Source organism: Pholis gunnellus, assembly GCF_910591455.1.
Source record: "Pholis gunnellus genome assembly, chromosome: 10".
Taxonomy (NCBI): domain Eukaryota; kingdom Metazoa; phylum Chordata; class Actinopteri; order Perciformes; family Pholidae; genus Pholis; species Pholis gunnellus.
In genome coordinates, this window is record NC_136537.1 from 16,110,499 (window position 1) to 16,128,857 (window position 18,359).

General features: G+C 39.2%; 2 protein-coding genes across 2 annotated transcripts; both read right to left on the reverse strand.

Annotated features, from left to right (window-relative positions):
* Positions 1–324: 324 nt before the first annotated feature.
* Positions 325–5,400, reverse strand: cfl1 (cofilin 1). Its single transcript, XM_079167020.1, has 4 exons — positions 5,272–5,400; positions 1,873–2,180; positions 1,709–1,785; positions 325–1,310 (listed from the first exon to the last, which is right to left on the reverse strand). Exons 1-4 carry the CDS (start codon positions 5,272–5,274, stop codon positions 1,198–1,200), a joined length of 501 nt encoding a protein of 166 aa, XP_079023146.1. The 5' UTR covers positions 5,275–5,400; the 3' UTR covers positions 325–1,197.
* A 2,889-nt stretch (positions 5,401–8,289) lies between these two features.
* Positions 8,290–17,345, reverse strand: LOC306702029 (atlastin-3-like). Its single transcript, XM_079167521.1, has 14 exons — positions 17,228–17,345; positions 15,595–15,817; positions 15,013–15,150; positions 13,804–13,908; positions 13,672–13,722; positions 13,358–13,414; positions 13,166–13,258; positions 12,927–13,065; positions 12,690–12,817; positions 12,555–12,611; positions 12,387–12,458; positions 12,081–12,272; positions 11,662–11,901; positions 8,290–10,530 (listed from the first exon to the last, which is right to left on the reverse strand). The coding sequence occupies exons 2-14, from the start codon at positions 15,796–15,798 to the stop codon at positions 10,468–10,470; spliced, it is 1,539 nt and encodes a 512-aa protein (XP_079023647.1). The 5' UTR covers positions 15,799–15,817; positions 17,228–17,345; the 3' UTR covers positions 8,290–10,467.
* Positions 17,346–18,359: the final 1,014 nt, after the last annotated feature.

The window sequence follows — 18,359 nt, forward strand, 5'->3', positions numbered from 1 at the left end:
CAAATTCTCAGGTACAAATATTGGCTGTTATTATAATCTACGATAGTAAACTGAATATCTGTAAATTGTTGAATAGTTTAATTTGGGCATTAAACACAATCTTTTGACATTTCACTGACAAAGCAATCAGTTCACATGAATATAGTATTTAGTTGCAGCCCTACTTTAATTGGAGGTCCAGATTATTTATCACATAATCATTTGTGCAGTACGATCCGAGGACCATCCTTATAATTACTTTTGAATCATAGATAAGAAACAGATTACTAGAACACCATGAGTTAGAAACAGTAATACAAAGTGGAAAAAGAGCCGTACAAGTCAGTAGTTTAGTGCTTTTTATTAGAGATAAGGAGACGATACAAAACAGCCACCATTCAATATTCAGTCTAAACTCTGACCGCTGCTCCTTCATATACACATCGCTCCCATCAGACCCTTACAACACCAGAGTTTTTAATTCAAGGAGATCCTGGTTTTAACAAGTACAAGGAATGTTGTCTGTTAACTTAATCAAATGCCATGGTTATCAGACCCAGAACTGGAAATTAAAAAGGAATCACTGAAATTTTGAAATTTGCCTGTTCAAGAAAAAGAAACAAATACAAAAACAAAACAAAAAGAATGAAATATATATTTAACCATGTTCCCCCAGAGAAGGATTTAATAGATCTTATGAATTAGTTCATACTATAACTAGTCTCAACTACACGCACTTACAAAACTTAACTAGAAGTTTGGCAAAAAAAATGTAGTTGGAACGATTATAAGTCGGGATTTAACAGTTGGAAAACTAAACCGGTTATCGTCTGTCCCTTTCTCTGCAATCATTCAAATGGAACCTGGAAAAGAACAAAACCCGTCTTTAAACATGAACAGTATGTGTATTTAAGTTCTATCATCATCCTCATCTTTCAGTCGTATCTTAATATTTTACTTTGTGTGTGTTTTGTTCATATTCTTTATGTTGCGTGAAGTGGAATGACAGTCTGCATTTGCGGAATTTCTTTTTTTGTTATTTTTTTTTTTTAAACTGTCACTTGACCCGAAACCCACCCACAACATCCCACCCTGAGTCACGCAAATGGTTTAGGTTCTGCCCGTCTCCAAACCACACCGGAATGAACAGCAAAACCCAACAGATGTGTCTGAAAGGCCTCGATCGTAGCCAGAGAGGAGAAGGGGGAGGGGGGGGGTTTATACAGCTTTTCCTTCCAGGGTGATTACTGATGTGCCACCGAGCTTTTCTGCCAGAGTTTTCTGGTCTTTAATGTCTTCCAAACCATTCACCTGCCACTCGTGCTTAATACCTGAAAATTAAAAAAACAAAACATGTTAAAACACGTCAGAATTACAATGTTGAACAAGTGTTCAGACAAAGACATACTTATATCCTGGTAATATAGATAGATTATAGGCTAGAGTGTCATAATATAGCACATTTTCTGACCTTACAAGACTCGCTCCAATGATTGGCTTACACTAAAAGCACCCAGAGTTAGCACAGAATTTGGGAAATCTGCTTTTAGCTTCTGTGTGCTTTAAAACTCGATGCATTGGACATTTCACCCCAGTCTGCAGTTGCTTTTAAATTGTGCGCTGAATGACTTCTCTTGTATTGGTATCAAATATGTGCTCGATATTATCAACATCATGGTGAATGAGAGCTTGCTCTCAATAGTCCAACCATACAAACTCTACCACTTACCTTGGAATTTTCTCTTGATGGCGTCTTTTGAGCTGGCATAGATCATCTTGCTCTTCAAGGGAGCGTCCTCTGGAGCCCTACGGGTGAGGCAGAAACATTATTAAAGCCAACTGTTTATATTGATCGTTATAAACCCAGTAATGTCCGATTGTGGCAGCCCTCACCATAAGATAAAGACCAAGTCCTCCTTCTTTGTTTCTTTGGTCTCATAGCTGGCGTCATACAGAGCGTAGCGACAGTCTTTTGGGGGCAGCATCCCAACAAAGTGCCCGAATGGGTCCGTGATGTTTTCCAAGTCACCCAGAAGGATCTCTTTGCCCTCCTCCAGAACAATACTCTTGAGGTCGGCACTCAAGCAGAACAGAATGGCCTTCTTTCTCTTCTTCTTCTCTTCCTCACTCGGCTGAGCCTTACGCACCTTCATGTCGTTGAAGACTGCGATAACTTCATCTGTGACTTTAACCCCCGAGGCCTGTGGAGAGAACAATCCTTTAACTCAAGAGTTTAAAGTATTCACAGTTTAACATGGAGGCTGATATTTCTGCAATGGACTGATGATGACGACACAACAAAAAGGTAATTTAGATATGAATGCAGGTTTTATATGAAATGTAAATATAATTTAATTCCACAGAAAAATCCATTGCTAGGACCTTGAATGGCTGCTTAATCACTTTGAATTGATTTGGGGGAATATCATTATGTAAATACAAGATGTTTAAATGTAAATGAGACCAACGCTTTTAAGTTCCACATCAATTATCCATTGATCCCTAAAATACCCTTTTAAATAAAAAGAATCACTGGTTCCAACTTGTATGTGTATATTTGCCGGTTTCCTTTGTCCTGTGATATCCTGTGTAAATTAATATTTAGGTGTTGAACCGCTGGTCGGACAAACCAAGCAGTTTGAATGATACATTGACCAAACAATTAATCTAAAACATTGACGGACTAATTGTTAATGAAAGCAATTGTTAGTTTCAGCCCTCCTCCACCGTGTGAGTTTTGCCTGAATGAGGCAACAGACGGCATTGTGCTTAACAGGCCAGAAGTGACATCATAAGAAAGGCCAGAGAGGGCGGCATGCCACTCACAGAGCAGGAATGCTCGTTACGAGGACGACTGATTAGGAGGATTGAAATGCAACGGTGTGGCCGCGACAAGCCGTTGGTCATGGCCGACGCAGAGCCAAGTTGTGTAGTGCATTCTGAAAGTCAGCAAAGTTGGTACGAATGAAATCAACACTGACGACTCAGTCAGTACAGCCTTTTATTTTCATATGTGTACGGTCACACTGCAAGAGTGATAAACAAATACATTTTCTCCAGCACTGTACGGCAAAAGTCCACCTTGAACATGAATGCTAAAGTTAAGCTAACAGGTGTGTAAAGTCTCTGTGACCATTAGGTGTAGAAAGTAGTGAAAAGGCCATGTATCTCTACCATGACGATGACTGTGTGGGTAAGGGAGTGGTCAGTAATTAAGCATTAAAGCACAGAGTTCAGTCTCAAACAATGGGGCTTTTGAAGAAACTGCCTGTAGCTACAAGTCACATTGCTGAGTCACCGCCTCTCCGTAACTCGATTTGGTCTTCTGACTTCTGCTTAAGGCACTCAAAAACAGGAAAATGCAGCCTCAAGAGACGAAAACTGCTGTCTACCAGCAATGTGTCAATGGAAAAAGAGACGACGAAGAAAAGGAAATACAATGGGGCAGGAAAGACTGAAAAGGAACCGAACTGCAAAGTAGCACAGACAGGCTCTGTATGTTTGCTCAGGGCGTAAAAGACCTGCATGAGATAACCGTGACTTTTAGAGTAATAATTAACCAGCAAACAACCTTACTCACTTCCTTAATCATTGTGCATCAATAAAATAAGAATGCAAGCAAGGAACCTGAAAAAAAAACATCCAAGTCTGTCTCCAAAATATTTGCTGAAGTTTACAAATGTCTAAGACCCAGCACATGACAGCCAGTGATGCTCAGACATCATGATGTCTAATTCATCTGTACACAAACACCATCGGTAAAACCGATAAGATTCATATTCTGTATATTTTTAGTTGTCACAGCAAGCTAGCTCTAGCCTTATCTAATCTGAATCAGGGGTAATTTTCTTAACAGAAGTGACGGTTCAAGTGACTCAATATAAGTGTAGCCACAATACACGTCTTGAATTCCTTTACATAAAGTAACAGTTAAGATACAGGCCTCATAGGAGCCACTTTCACAAGAAAACAGGCCTGATGGGTTTATATCCAAACTCTGAAATTAAAACACTGCAACGGTAAAGTGTGCAGTGGCCGATTTAGGTGATTATCAGGGTGTCAACGGCGCATATAATATTAGATATGCAAGTGATTTGTTTTTATTTTCGCATTGCACAAAAATAACTATGAATGAAATGAGAAATTCGTCTATTAATCCGTTTGAAATATATATATATATATATATTTTAATGGCGTGACGTGCTGTACAAATAAGATGCGCAACTAAAAAAGAAGATGCGCATTACCGACTATGAAAACCCAGAGACCGCGGCCCAAAACTGGTCTTATATAATGTTGACAATAACGTCAAATATTTGCTAAATCCCAACGTAATACATGGTAAAATGTTTACATGGGGAAATACCAGGAAGATAGATCTCATTACAGAACCGTTATAAAAAAAAATAATTGTCTATGCACCAAATTCAGGGTGGGGCCATGAATGCAGCACACGTGCACGTCTGTGCGCTAACGTGCTATATAAAGGCAAAAAGGACGGTTCCGTTGTCGATTAACACGTTTAGTGTCACGGCGCAACTAGTCCATAAACTTATAAAATGGTCAATACATAAGATAACGTCACTGTGGTGTAATGGTGGCTTGATCTGGAGAACGTAGACAACCAGCGTCTAAAGATACCGTTAGACAAAGAACAAGGAAATCACAGCTAGCTTTAGCCACTACGGGTGTCATTTCCTGCCTCTTGCTAACGTAGCTTGGCTTCAGCTAACAATAACGTTAGCATGTTAGCCTGCTGTTAGCGCTAAGCACCTGCCAGCGCTTCGGCAGAAGCGTCAACTAGCAAGAGGTGAAACGGCAAACACGATGCGGTAAAAGTAACCAGTAACGTCATGACAACGGTATTCATGGTAACACGATAAGATCCTTGTGGGTTTTTTTTTTAGCGAAACTCAAGATGAACGAAATGGCGCCAGTTGTTTTAGTACCACAGTCGTTTTTTCGGGTCCATTATCACAATCTCGTAAAACACATTAATACAATTAAGTGATTGACGTGTGATTAATTAAATATAAAACTCGGATGGCCGCGCTGTATGAACGCTTTGTTAGCCTATCGGTTGGTACAGCAGTGCTGTTCGCTGCCGTTAGCCACAGCGCGCTCGTGCGATACGGAAGCGGCTACCGTTAGCTACGTTTAACGTTAAAAGCAATACCATAACCTATGAAATAAAACACAAATAGACCGGCAAAATCTCCCCAGATCTTAAGATGAAGTCGACATTAGTCAGCAGGAGGAAAAAAACCGTGATAAAGACGATGTTGGACGTACCATGGCTGTAGCTCTGGATTAGTCAGCGTCTGGGTAGGAATTGAATCAACTGTGATGATGAATGGTCGGTCTCGCTCACACACAAGATACACGACGTGAACGCGGCTATAAGCGCGCGCCCCTGACGACTCCGGCCAGGTGCACGAGCGGGAGCGCTTGTCTGCTAGACCTATAATTGTCCAGCGGCTGTATTTGTTTTTGGATATGCTATTAATTTAAGTATTCTGTCACGTGTGATAACACAAAGAGGGCCGCAGATATAATCTAAATATTAATAAGCGTTTGCTTAACATATTATACACACAAATTAAATAGGGAATAAAAAACAATAATCTTCCCAGTGATATTTTAACATATTGACTGATGTTATCGAACATAACACTAATTGGAAACCATTTGAGGGAAACAATATTATACCTCTTACCACCAGTATTTTTTCCGCATTTTATTCTTTTATTTTCCCTGCAATTACATTAATACTTTGTATTTCCTTTAGCGTTGCGGCCAGCACTGATGAACAAATCAAACATACCAAATAGGTGGCGAAGAGCGTTATGGGAATCTGTGTTTGTCTGGTATATGAATACACCCACAACTCCCTGATAATATCTAATGCACATTATGAAATCATATTATGGTGCCCAATAAATAAATAAAAAATACAACATTCTTGGTCGGACACACATCCTTCAAGCTTTTAACGCAACTATAGGCCTAACATTTTTATTTAATTTCATTGTAACCTTTTTCTAATTTATTAAAGACAACCTACGTATATGATTGTGACCGTAACAATACATTTTCAGTGTTCAAGGAGGTGAATACGTGCTACTCATTAATTCTCCAATGGCGCGAGGAGAGATGAATAAGTAAAACTATTGTGCTGCTGCTGTTTTAACCGAAATTCAGCAGCCATCCAGGCGCAAAGCAGTGTTCTGGGTGGGAGGAATTTCTCCGCCACCCACCCCTTCTCTCTCTCTCTCTCTCTCTCTCTCGCTCGCTCTCTCCCTCCCTCCCTCTCGTCCTTTCTCCCCTCCCCTTCGTGCGGGTTTTTGTTAGACTCACTTCCAAATATGGAAGTGAACGGTGGAGCGGCAGCGATCAGTGCACGCGCCTCGCTCACAGCACGAGGAGGGTCGGGCCACGACGCCGATCACCATATAAGGAAACAAGGGACACAAAATTCGCTGTAGCAGATTTTCTGTACAGAAAAAGACACACAGAGAGGGTCAGTGTGAAGGATGAGAAGAAGCGGAAGATGAGGCGCAGTCGTGACACTGAATACACACATTTCTCCGGAGAATACAATGATATAAACGCTATAATATCACAGCGGAGGTCAGTTCATACTGAGGCAGGGCTGTTGTTTTGTTGTGGGGCATGTAGGTTATGGCTTAACGGTGCTGTGGTTGTAAACACAAAGCCTGTAAAATATGACCCACATTCATTATGTCGCCAAACAAGCATCACTAGCTCAATAAAAGAAACACACACTCATATGTTGTCAATAGTGTTAGTAGCTTCTACATTCATTAAATAGTTTTCCCACCATAGCTGAAGGAATATAACATGTTCTATCTTATTTTGTTCAGATATGTTTATGCTCCACATAACATACAATAGTCTCACAAATCCTACTGTGCATATAATATATAAGTGCTAATACATATTAGATTAGTTTCAACTAACTATCATTACAGGGTACAAGTACTGAGACAAAGAAATGCAGTTTCACATCTAACCAGAAGCAGTAAAGTGCAGTCTAATATAGAATAAACGGTATATTTAGAATAAACAGCAATTAGCCTTTATATGAATGTGCGAAGATATATACAGTATATGCTGCAGCTACAGCAGTAGGTTCATTGCCTTTATTAAAGTACTGTACAAAGCTAAATTTACTCAAACTGTAGTTTATATATTACATTGTATGTTGTATATTGTATAAATTGTATATATACAATATATATAATATAATATAATATATTACATACCATACATATTCCATAATGGTTTATTGTTCATTTTGTACAATCATTCATATTTGTATGCACTTTTCTACTGTTTATGTAGTAGGTTGGTAATGGTTTAGTTTTGTATAAAACAGACCCCTCGCCCCCTATTTTTTGTTAATAATTGAACTGTTCTATCTATCTATGACAAGCCTTGTGTAGCATTAGACAATGTGTTTTAAATGGGAGTATTAGCCAGCCAGCGGTAAGTAAATGGTATGGAGAAAAATACTACATTCAAGCTAGTTGAAGAATGCCCGTTATGTTTTAACAGGTGGTGCAACCACCTGTTAGAATATGTGTGAAAGCAGACAATACGTAAGAATGTTCTAGAAGATTTTGTCTATTGTGCCACTGTTAAATAAATGTTAACAGGACTGTATGTGTTAATATGTGAGCCACTGTAAGAGTAAAGGGCGTGTATGTTCTGAGTTATAGTATTTTGGAATCTGTTAATGTGGAATATATTTGAAATCATTTGGATTTGGTCACGCCCTGTTTATGTAAATTGCGAAATATTTTGATCTGCAATTGTGTGTGAGAATAAAACTATCTCTGGCCTGAGCATGACGCTCCTCTCTTTATCGATCATACACGCTGCTTCCTAGCCTGTGTAACCTTTGCTGCCGGTCCAGATTTCCTCTGGTGCCGCTAACATTTACACTATCTGGTTAGACGCTAAACTTGTACTTGCTCTATGTAATCACAATGAAGTTCAATCTAATGTAATCTAATCTGAGCCAAATATTCAAATGCAATCTGAAACAGAACATTTTGTGGCGATTCAAATACATGGAAGGAAAATTGAACAAAAGTTTGACATAAGTGAGTAAAATGACCACTGCTTTGCCACACAGCAAGTGTTTGTAATGGTGATCCTGCTGCTGGGTCAGTGTGGTAAGAGATTTCAAAATATCCTACATCCTCTTTTCGTACAACCTTTATGGCGGAGTTTCTCTGATGCCACTTTCTAAACAAAAGAATGGATTGAAAAGGCGCATTAACAGTTTCAAGCTTTGTTTATTCTTTAGAAAACAGCATTTCTCAAGTCAAGGCCACAATACCCCTGCAAGAGATGACTACATTAGCTTTTACTACAATATTGCATGCATTTACCTTTGGAACGAGCAGTGTGCAAAAAGCACCAAAGAGGAGGGGGAGTGCAAAAGAAAGTGCTTGTTTCCTCCTCTTGTGCAGAGGGACAGACATGGAATGTGCAAAATGATGGTCAGAAATCATGGCTTGAGAAAGTCTCCCATCATCCATATTTGCACATCTCTTTTTTGACCTTGTATTCTTATGATTCATACCTACAGTTTCATGGAATCACTGTGAGATTAATGCACCGTTTAATAGCGTTTTGTGTGTCCATTCTGCATTTGAACACAGGAAATAGGTAAGGTTAGGTTAGTTGATGAAGTACGCAATGCAGAATCATTACAGACTATATGATCCTACTTTTGCTCTCAGGTTTTACAATCATGTGGCATTTGAATGACCTATTATACAAGACTAGATGCTTGCATTCCACATCTCATGTTCAGACATGTAGGGCATAGTTTCAAATAACCAGTATCCTTTAATCCAATGCCGTGTTCATTCTGAGTTGGCCTGAGATGTGCTGCTTGGCCCCAAAGGAAAACATAATAAATCCACCGTGTAGTCTACCTTTTAAATTCCATGTATGACTGAAAAATACGGCTGATTGGTTAAACGGCTTCAGGTAACCGAGAACCTAAGAACAAGTCAAAATGAATGTTTTCTGTAAAATGGTTTCATTATATGTTATGCAACCATTGCATGCAATTCAATTGAAACAAAGCGTTCACCAAAGCACACAATGGTTTTAAGCTGGATTGATAGCCACTTAAAGTGATTATTTTATAACGTTTGTCATAGTAAAAAAGATGTTTTACACTGACAAAGTTTTCTTATAGAGTTTAGTAATGATCACATTGAAACCTTCATGGAGAATTTGAAATTGAAACAGTTTAAATAAACCTTTTTTATCTGGAGCCAGATCACCAATGTGAGCAATGCGTCACAGTGATGTCTCACAGAGGGTTTTCTCACAGTGGAGCTGATAGCACAGGCTACAAATCGCTAAAAGCAATACATCAAGAATTGATCTGAGGTGCAAACGTGACAACATCTTAAGGATGTGCGGCAGTCACACATTGTGACATTTTCTATAGGTTTCTACTGATTATTACTTCTTATTCTTATACTGTATAAAAAATCCTGCTTGTTATTTGTTCCATGTTTGTTCAACACTTGCTATGTTTGATTGGAAAAGTGTTTTTTTCACTGAGTTCATTGTAGCCACTGAGTACACGGTCAAAGTTTAAATCAAATATTAAAAGCTAACTCTTTGGCTGCCTGGTCGCTAGATTTATTATATCAACACCTTTGAGTATTCCAATAATGTCTTATCTTTGGAGAGGGAAAATGTCCAGAATACAAGTTCCTATATATATATAATTTTGCCAGAAGAGTCTAGTATCAAAATCTATAAAGTGTAACACGTTCCATTAAGGAATAAACAGCAAAGCACTTGAAACAAATGAGATTCAACTGAACTCCCATTATATGCAACTTCCAAAATCTACTGTGCTATATAGAAAGTGCGTCTCTTCTTCTCCTTTCAAAGTAGAAATGCTAGTTTATATCAAATATAAAGCAAATCCACAAACAGAATGGAATGTTTTAAGGCCGCAAAGTAAAAAAATATAGCCACAAAGTGATATGTATAAATGTATAAGCTTTAAAGCCAGCATTTTTTTTAAGGTAACAAGATAGACTGCAGAAGCTTTCTTTGATAATCCCCCTGACTTCCCCAAGAACGTGTTTTATAAGTTTAACGGTAAACATGTCCATTAAGACCAATTGTAAACTTGTAAAATGATGGCAGTGTCAATTTAAGACCTGTAGTATCAATAAGAGGGACTGGAATGATTTAACTCCCTGCCTCAGTGACTCCAGTCACCTTTACATAAGCCTGGACGTAGACAGGCAGAGTAACGTGCATAATAAAGATGCTGGTGGATTGGCATCTTGTTTTGTTCCTTGTGCCAATGTGGTTGAGCTGTTCCAATGGGAGGCATGATAAGGCTTTAGTGCTGAATGTGTGCTTGTGTTGTGTGCTGGTAGCATTGTGTCGAGATTACGAAGGTCCAGAGGTCCTTTATCTGGGTTTCTTCTGGTCACCGGTGGCCGTACCTCTCGACTTGTTCAACACCACGGTGGCCTGGAAACAGAGGAGAAACAAACAGGGACCATTAATGTGACGGCTGACTGCGTCAAGGGCTTCTTGCAACGGACGTTGACTTCCGTTTTTTTTGGTGTTGTGGTTAGTTCACTGACGCCTCTCGGCCTCATCTGTCAGGAAGAGCGGCTCCGACAAAAAAAAAAAACCCACTTCTTGTTTCGTGTAAGTAAAAAGGCGTGAACTTGAGAATTAACTCTAGATGGTCTCTCTCAACCTTGTTAGTTTCATTTTCTATTTGAACTCCATTGATGTTGGATCCGGCTTAGCGAATAAATGAAAACGGTTGCAATAGTTAAAGTCACGGAGAAACGTATTTCCATGTGCAACAAAAGATGTGGGTGGGGTTTAAATCAAAACATTAACATGGGATTTCATTTTTCAAAGTGGGCGTGGCTTAGCAAAACCAGCAGCTAGATGTGGTGCACAGGCCTCCCCCACATGCCTTGTGCAATCAAGAGGAGGACGGTTAAATAAACAAATCAGACCTCATCCACATTCCGATTTAACAGGTTTACCAGCTAAAATCCAAACATACAACTCCTGCAATGCTTCTATTAAACTGTCTTTAAGAACCCACAAATAATTATCATCCAACCCTGCAGATACCGTACAGTTCTTGTGCCTCTATTAGCTCATTGTTGTTCATACTCATTTACTGTGTACTGTACGGTTCAGTCTCACCACTCTTCTGAACCCTGTTTCAAGAAGCAAACACACTCTGGTAAACCCACAGTATACAATCTCTCCTTCCTTTGTGTTCTTGGAGTTTTTACATGTTACAAACCATTCGTTGAAGCATATTTTAAATCTAAACTTACTGTGCTCATATCCAGCTTTTGTCATACAGTACATGAATCTATAAACTAAAATGGAGCTTCTCTTTATCTATTAAATTGTTGTTTTTCTTACCAGTATTTCGGCAAATATGTCAATATCTAGATTATTACAAATATCTCCCTTAGATTGCTGCATACCCTTTTTGTTCTTCCCAAAATCAATTGCTCCCTCTAGTGATGTTTATGGGTACATGCAGTGACAAAAACAAGTCTATAAGACAAAACTGAAATCTCTGAAAGACTTATAGACGGACACCAGCCCCATTATTCTCACCTGCTCCAGGACGACACCTGCGGCCTGGTCGATGGCTCCTCCTACAGTCCGGTACCGACCAGAGTAGCGGATGAAGGCCCACGTTAGCATGGACATCATGACCACACCCAGAGTACAGTCACACACCAAGGCGAAGGTAGACAGGCCAACGAAGAGCAACACACCCGACAGCACGTAGAGAAGGCACACCAGGACAAACAGCACTGCAGGAGTCCGGAAGGCGCTGAAGAGGTTTTTTGCCTTTTGCAGCAAAGAGAAGAAACAGATGATTAAGAGATAATATCACTGCCTTAAACGGCAATCAATCCAATAATAATACACAAAATGTGGTCAAACTGTTGTGTTTTGATTGATAAATCTATAAGATATTTATTTCAATGTCAAATAAAGGTTCTCATGTTTATGGAGAGGCCTCTTACCGCATTGTGCTTGCCGAGTGACTGCCACATTTCCTCCAGCTCTGTTTCCAGCTCTGCTTGGTAACGGTCGCAGAACTCTTGTCCGCCCATCTTCTTGGTCCTGGAGAAGTTATGAAGAGCCTCTTGGAAGTAAAAGTGATGCTTTTCCTCCAGAGAGTCCGGGGCCACATAGGGCAAGTCTCCCCCGCACACCTTAGAGCGGAAAGAAAGAACGTTTGAAGTCAGGATTACATGAAAACATACCTCTCTCAACGATAAACCGACAGTGAAGAAGTGCAGTCGATGCATCGTTTAGGTGACACACACCCTCTCCATGTTCTTGCTGTACTGATCTTTGGCTGTTGCCACAGCTGCCAGATTATTGGCCTCTGCTGTAGCCTGGTGAAACAAAAATGGCACATGTTAATGGTATTGTAGTAAAAAACAAAACTAAATGTTGATGTTAAAACGTATATACGTTAATCCTGTACATACCATGAGCATAGTCTTTGGCTGTGGCAAATCTTCTCCCTGGTAGATCTTGATGTAAGCCTGGTAGGACAAAAATTACAATATTAGACTTTTAAAAAATCTGGTTTCGCAGGAAAACTGAGATGGAGAAGATGTTACCTTGAAGTACTCGAGCAGGCCCCTGCAAGTGACTTTGTTTCCATTTATTTCTTTCTCACACAGACGATCGGGATGCAGCAGTTTAGGGATCAGGCTCTTCAGCTCCACTTTAAACTCCGGGGCAACAGCTGAGGTAATAAATATACACCAAAGGTTAAGCCAGCACTTGGTACATTGGGTACTCTGCTAGAAATGAACCTTAAATACATTAGACTAGTGTGGAAACAGGGCTCTTACCATTAAGCTGTCCCTCAAATGAAGGGCTGGTGGCAACCTTCAACCCAGGGTGAGGCAACAAGAAGCAGGAAATGCTGCTGAAGCAAGAATGGATGTGATCCCTCACTGTTTGCAGCTCCTCGTGCTGGGTCTCATTCACCTATAGACATCAATAGGAAGGCAAAAACCCAAAATCAGTATCTAAGATCAGCCAAGTGTTTTCATTATATTCTTCCAAATCCATAAGTCAGAATTGGTACCTGTAACCGTTTATCCAGGAATTCATTGCCTCCTCTAAACCCGTAGGCATATTCATAGGGAAAGCTCCAGTCCCTGATTAGGAACATTAAAGACTGTAAGAGGAAAATGAAAAGGTGTTCAATTAAAGAGCAACAATCGGATAAATGTCAAACATCGGCAATGAATGAATCACATATTGTGGTTTCTCTTACCTGGAAGGGCTTCTGAAAGATCTCATCCATGGCAAGACGACCGTACTCCGTGAACAGCTATGATCATACAAAGTTATTAGTGAGACGACGCCCAAATCTGGAGAGCATCTAATGTTAAGAAGTGAGATTATGAAAAAGACCCGTCTGTCAGAAGAGCTTATTATCATAAGAAGGTATGAATGTGTGCGTAAATGGGGAATGTTGACCATGTAGATTAAAGCGCCTAGACTAGAAATAATTATATACGTATAAATGCAAGTCCAGTTACCAAAATACCTGCCGACTAATCTGATATCATGCTAAAGTAAACAGACCTGTAGCTGCTGCAGATCGTCCTCTTGTATGTTCTGTGACAGATTGTAGATCTACAAAAGAGAAACTACATAAGCACACATTACACGAATAAAAAGCAATGATGAACTCACTGACAATCAGAGCTCGGTCACCTGTATTGAACTGGTCATGGTGCTGAGGGCGAAGATGGTGGCACAGTCCTTCACGGTGGACTGGTTATCAAAGGCTCCCTGAGTGTCCATCAACACCACCGCCACCTGCCACAAAACACAGCACATGACATTAACACTGTGTGCAACTACAGTTATGAGAGAAACACACAGATGAAATTATGTGCACTGATGTACAATGTTGAGTAAGTTACAGGACAAATTATGGCTCATGTATCTCAAGGTATATTTCTCCATTCAACCCGCTCTAATGTTCATCTGTAGTATGTATACATATACACATATATATATATATATGTGTATATATTGATTTTAATCCTGATTAAACACGGATGACGTCAGCAGATTTGTGCCAAATAGAAAATCAAGTTTTTTAGCTGTAAATTAACACTACCGGACCAGAGAGGGGTGTTATCATTATTGTATTTTTTCTATTGCATTATTTATTGTTTAGTGTATAAAATGCTCATTGTAATTTCCCAGAACCCAGGGTGACATCTTCAGATTGCTTGTTTTATTCAAACAACTGCAAAAATGCAACAAAGTATAATTTACAACGATATAAATGAGAAAATATTAGAATTACTGCCTCGTAGTAGTTATATGCCTCTGCTAACCAGTCAGGTTCAAGGTTACATCCATGTCTGTCTTTAATGTCATCACACTATAACTTTTCTTATCTTATTAGACATTTGTGTGACATCGTCATAAATAGAATATGAATCCTTGAGTTATGGCCCAAAATGTGTTTTGTGAGGTCACAGTGATCTTTGACCATCAGAATCTAATCAGTTTATCTTTGAGTGCAGGTGGATGTTTGTGTCAAATTTGAAGTTCCCTCCAGGTGTTCCTGAGATATCGCGTTCACAAGAATGGACCGGACGTACAGATGTTACCTAAAGACGGACTGACGTACAACCCGAAAACATAATGCCACCGTAAAAAGCAAATAATCAGCAAATAATCACATTTTTCTTGATCGTAAACAATTATTTGACTACTTTTTGTAGATTGACTTTTTTTCCAGCACAACAGACATGCAAGTCAGGCTAACAAATGAGAAAGTGTAGCTACACAAATCAGATGATGACCCGAGTATATAGATATTATCTGACATCATTATCTCAGTTGTAAATACTATGTTTCTAGACTAACATATGGTACATAGATAAACAAATATATTTAAAGTACCTCTGTTCCATCGCTCTTTTGGATGGGGAAAACCTCGCTCCACAGTTGGATGCCTGTTGTCTCTGGTTCAGAACCGCCTCTCCAAGAAAATCCAGTCAGCCGCTCGTCATCCTCACCCAGCCAGTTTTCATCACCCTGCTGAAATAATACAAAGTACACTTTCTAGATCAGCTGGTGCTTCTACATGAAACTCTGCATATAAAATGTAACACATGCCTCGTCATGTAGATTCAGTAACTCTAAAGAATGTAGCAGCTTTTACTCTCCGGTCATAATTATCCACGATTACCCAGTTGGTTATACATCGACTCCACTCCTTACTATGGATCATGCCTACGGTCTCAAACATTCCTGTTACGTAAACTAGTTAGTTCACATGTTACAACAGGGATGGGCATTAGTTAAGCAGTCAACGTAAGACTATTTGTGATTTTCCAGGTTATCACACCTTCAACACATGAGGAGGAACTAGTCGGTAGCACTCACTAGTTAACATGATAGGTGATATGGCCTCAGAGTACAGTAGACAGATATAATGTCTGATGAGACGCTGAAAAGCTCCTGTTACAGAGCACGACTCACCTTTCTGTACATGTAGCGGAGCATGAAGTCGAGCAGGAAGCTCTTGCCCTTTCTGAAGGCTCCAGCCACTGACAGCACCACCACATTTTTGTCTCTGACCTCGGGGGCCAACAGAACCCGGGCCAGAGCCTCCGTGTCCAACGCAAAGGAGTGTTCCTCCTTACACACTGTGACGATCTGAACTGGTCCTGGTTTAGTCCCCATCCTTAAGAGTTACTGGTCCCTGTGAACACCACAGACAAACGCATCGTGTTACTGAGAAACTATTCTAGAAGAAAGTAAAACGAATATAAATCTACGATGACATAAGGCATAGAAAAGTGGAAAAAAAACTACAAGTGTGAATGGCGAGTCTTTGAATTTTTTTTTTAGAGATTAATGATTTTAACAATTTATTAAATCATATAAAAACATATTTTCCAAGTCATTTTATGCCAGTTGGTTGATTGATTTAGCACCAAGTTATCACTTTTAATCTTCAACTGAGAATTATTAGATTCAAATGTATATAATCTCGTAATAGTTTTAGTTATTCATATTTACCAAACACAAGCATCAAACATGTGCTGGCTGGGTGCTTACCTTTCTGCATCTTAAGTTATTAAACACTTTTATAACTTTTTTTGTTTTTTTGTGTTGGCTGGTCACAAGCAACTCTGACATGTTTGGGACTCTTGTTACTTGTAATGGACATTTTACAATAGAGCTATAGCCTGTCCATGACCAAAGCAGAAATTAAAAATAAATTGGTCACAAGAAAACTAAATAACCAATAGAATAATTATTAAAACTTAGTTGTAGGCTTAAAGGATAAATTCCTTAAAACTGACTTTCTTTCGATTTTTGGATGATAATCCCACCCAAAAGTGTTTACTAATGTAACCATTTCACCAGTGCCTACTGAAAAGAATCAGACATGCACTGATCCTTTCATCAGACACAATATTTGTCTTTGTGTCATGCTGCTTTGCCTCCAGCCAGTGGATTCACCATGCTCTGCAACACAGTGTATGTTTGAGCTGTCTCTGAGGACTTCTTTGTTGTTGCTCTCTGGTGAACACGTCCTCGCTCCCACGATGACTCAGACAGGGAGGCACATCGCTTGTCAGTTTATTTCTGGTTATAATAGCCAACGCTCGCTTTATCCTTTCACCACAAACTCAAAAAAAGGTGTGGCACTCAGCAGCTGCATACCGAGCATTTATCTGCAGTGACTGTGATGCAACGTGGAAAATAAATCCTGCAGCTCTGAGATTAAACCCTGTTTTTGGTAATCTGCCTGAACTTTGTTATGAGCAAGCACCACACGAGACAAGCTAAACCCTACAGTTTACTTTCTATATAATTAACGTGTCTTGATCGTTGACAGCCGTGTTAGCTACACGCTCAGGTCTTATACCAGTGTGGCTAAGCTAAACAGATCTCTAACATTAATGAAGCTCAACAGCTAACCTAGCTATCAAGCTAAAGCACATAAGTATTGACTAATCAACTAGTTAACGGTTGTAGCCAATAGCCTGCATAAGCTAACGCGTATTTGTTGTTTGCCGTTAAAGGGAACTAAAAACTAACGTCTCAGTGATCTTTTAAATATAAAACTATCTTCCTCTAGTTGCTTTGTGTGTGTTGTTACCTTTGACGGCTTCAAACGGCTTCAACACAATCGTGGACGAACGACTGAAGCGTTACTTCTGGCAAGAAAATAACTATGAGAACTTTTTTCCACCACGAAAACTCGCACACTTCCGGGATATTCCTGCGCAATGTTGTCTGGGAAAGGTAGTTTCGAGTGTGGCTTCCTGCTTGTGCGTCAGTCTGTCGACGAACTACGCTACCCAGCGTGCCCACCCTGTCGCAAAGCTTTGGGATATGTAGTTTTGAATGTATAAAGCTAAATCATTAAACGAATACGGAACTACCGGGCAGGTAATGCAAAACAGAAGTTTGGTGTTTTGCGTGTATTCAAAACACAGTGTAGCCTTGCAGATTTTGATGAACTAGATTTATACCATTGTAGATATTTATCAGTCGCTTAATAATCTTGTGGTTCCAATTGAATCACATCTCAATTGTTTCTTTTGTGTAAGCAATAACAATGCAGGAGTAATTAAGAATTCATTCACATGAAACAAAACAAAACCGGCAGTGCAATTCAAAATAGACAAACATTAAAAACAAGCTAATTTTATTCACAAGAACCGCATAACAGATTCTATTTGTTAGATTAAAATATCTAAAGTACATGAACACAAAATACATGCAATTTACAAACAGAGATTTTATGTAAAGTCATTTAAATGGCAGTGAGTTCATTTAGCATTTTAACTCCAAATTCCAATCAAACTACGCCGGGTTGAAGACAGGATTATATCTAAATTATAGCAGAAAATGAACAGAACCTCAGTAACATAACATGTTACATAAAATCATGTAGCATAAAATCAACTCGCGCATACATGATTAAAATAATGACAACAGGTGGAAAGACATCAATTAGAAACAAAATTGGAAGTACGAACTGAGTAGTACTTTCCGACTTTTTGAGCGCAATCTACAATTGCAACTACATTATAAATTAAAGTACTTTTAAATCAGGTATTATACTCACTACTACTTTTAAAAAGGCAGCATTTTCAGAACAGGTTACAGTAACAGTGTTAAAAACAATATATTCAAATTAACTTTGTTTATAAGATTTCTTTCCTCATAAAATAACCTCTAAAAAACCTTCTTATAAAGAAAGTTTGGTCACTTATTTTAACTTT

What these genes read in the sequence shown, in the direction of transcription:
- cfl1 (XM_079167020.1), bottom strand. An exon ending in GACTTGGTCTTTATCTTATG is followed by an intron (nt 1,786 to 1,872) that starts GTGAGGGCTGCC and finishes CCTCACCCGTAG; the next exon opens with GGCTCCAGAGGACGCTCCCT. An exon ending in CATCAAGAGAAAATTCCAAG is followed by an intron (nt 1,311 to 1,708) that starts GTAAGTGGTAGA and finishes TTTAATTTTCAG; the next exon opens with GTATTAAGCACGAGTGGCAG.
- LOC306702029 (XM_079167521.1), bottom strand. Translation starts at nt 15,798, where the DNA reads ATGGGGACTAAACCAGGACCAGTTCAGATCGTCACAGTGTGTAAGGAG. An exon ending in AAAAGAGCGATGGAACAGAG is followed by an intron (nt 13,909 to 15,012) that starts GTACTTTAAATA and finishes GTTTTGTGGCAG; the next exon opens with GTGGCGGTGGTGTTGATGGA. An exon ending in CCATGACCAGTTCAATACAG is followed by an intron (nt 13,723 to 13,803) that starts GTGACCGAGCTC and finishes TCTCTTTTGTAG; the next exon opens with ATCTACAATCTGTCACAGAA.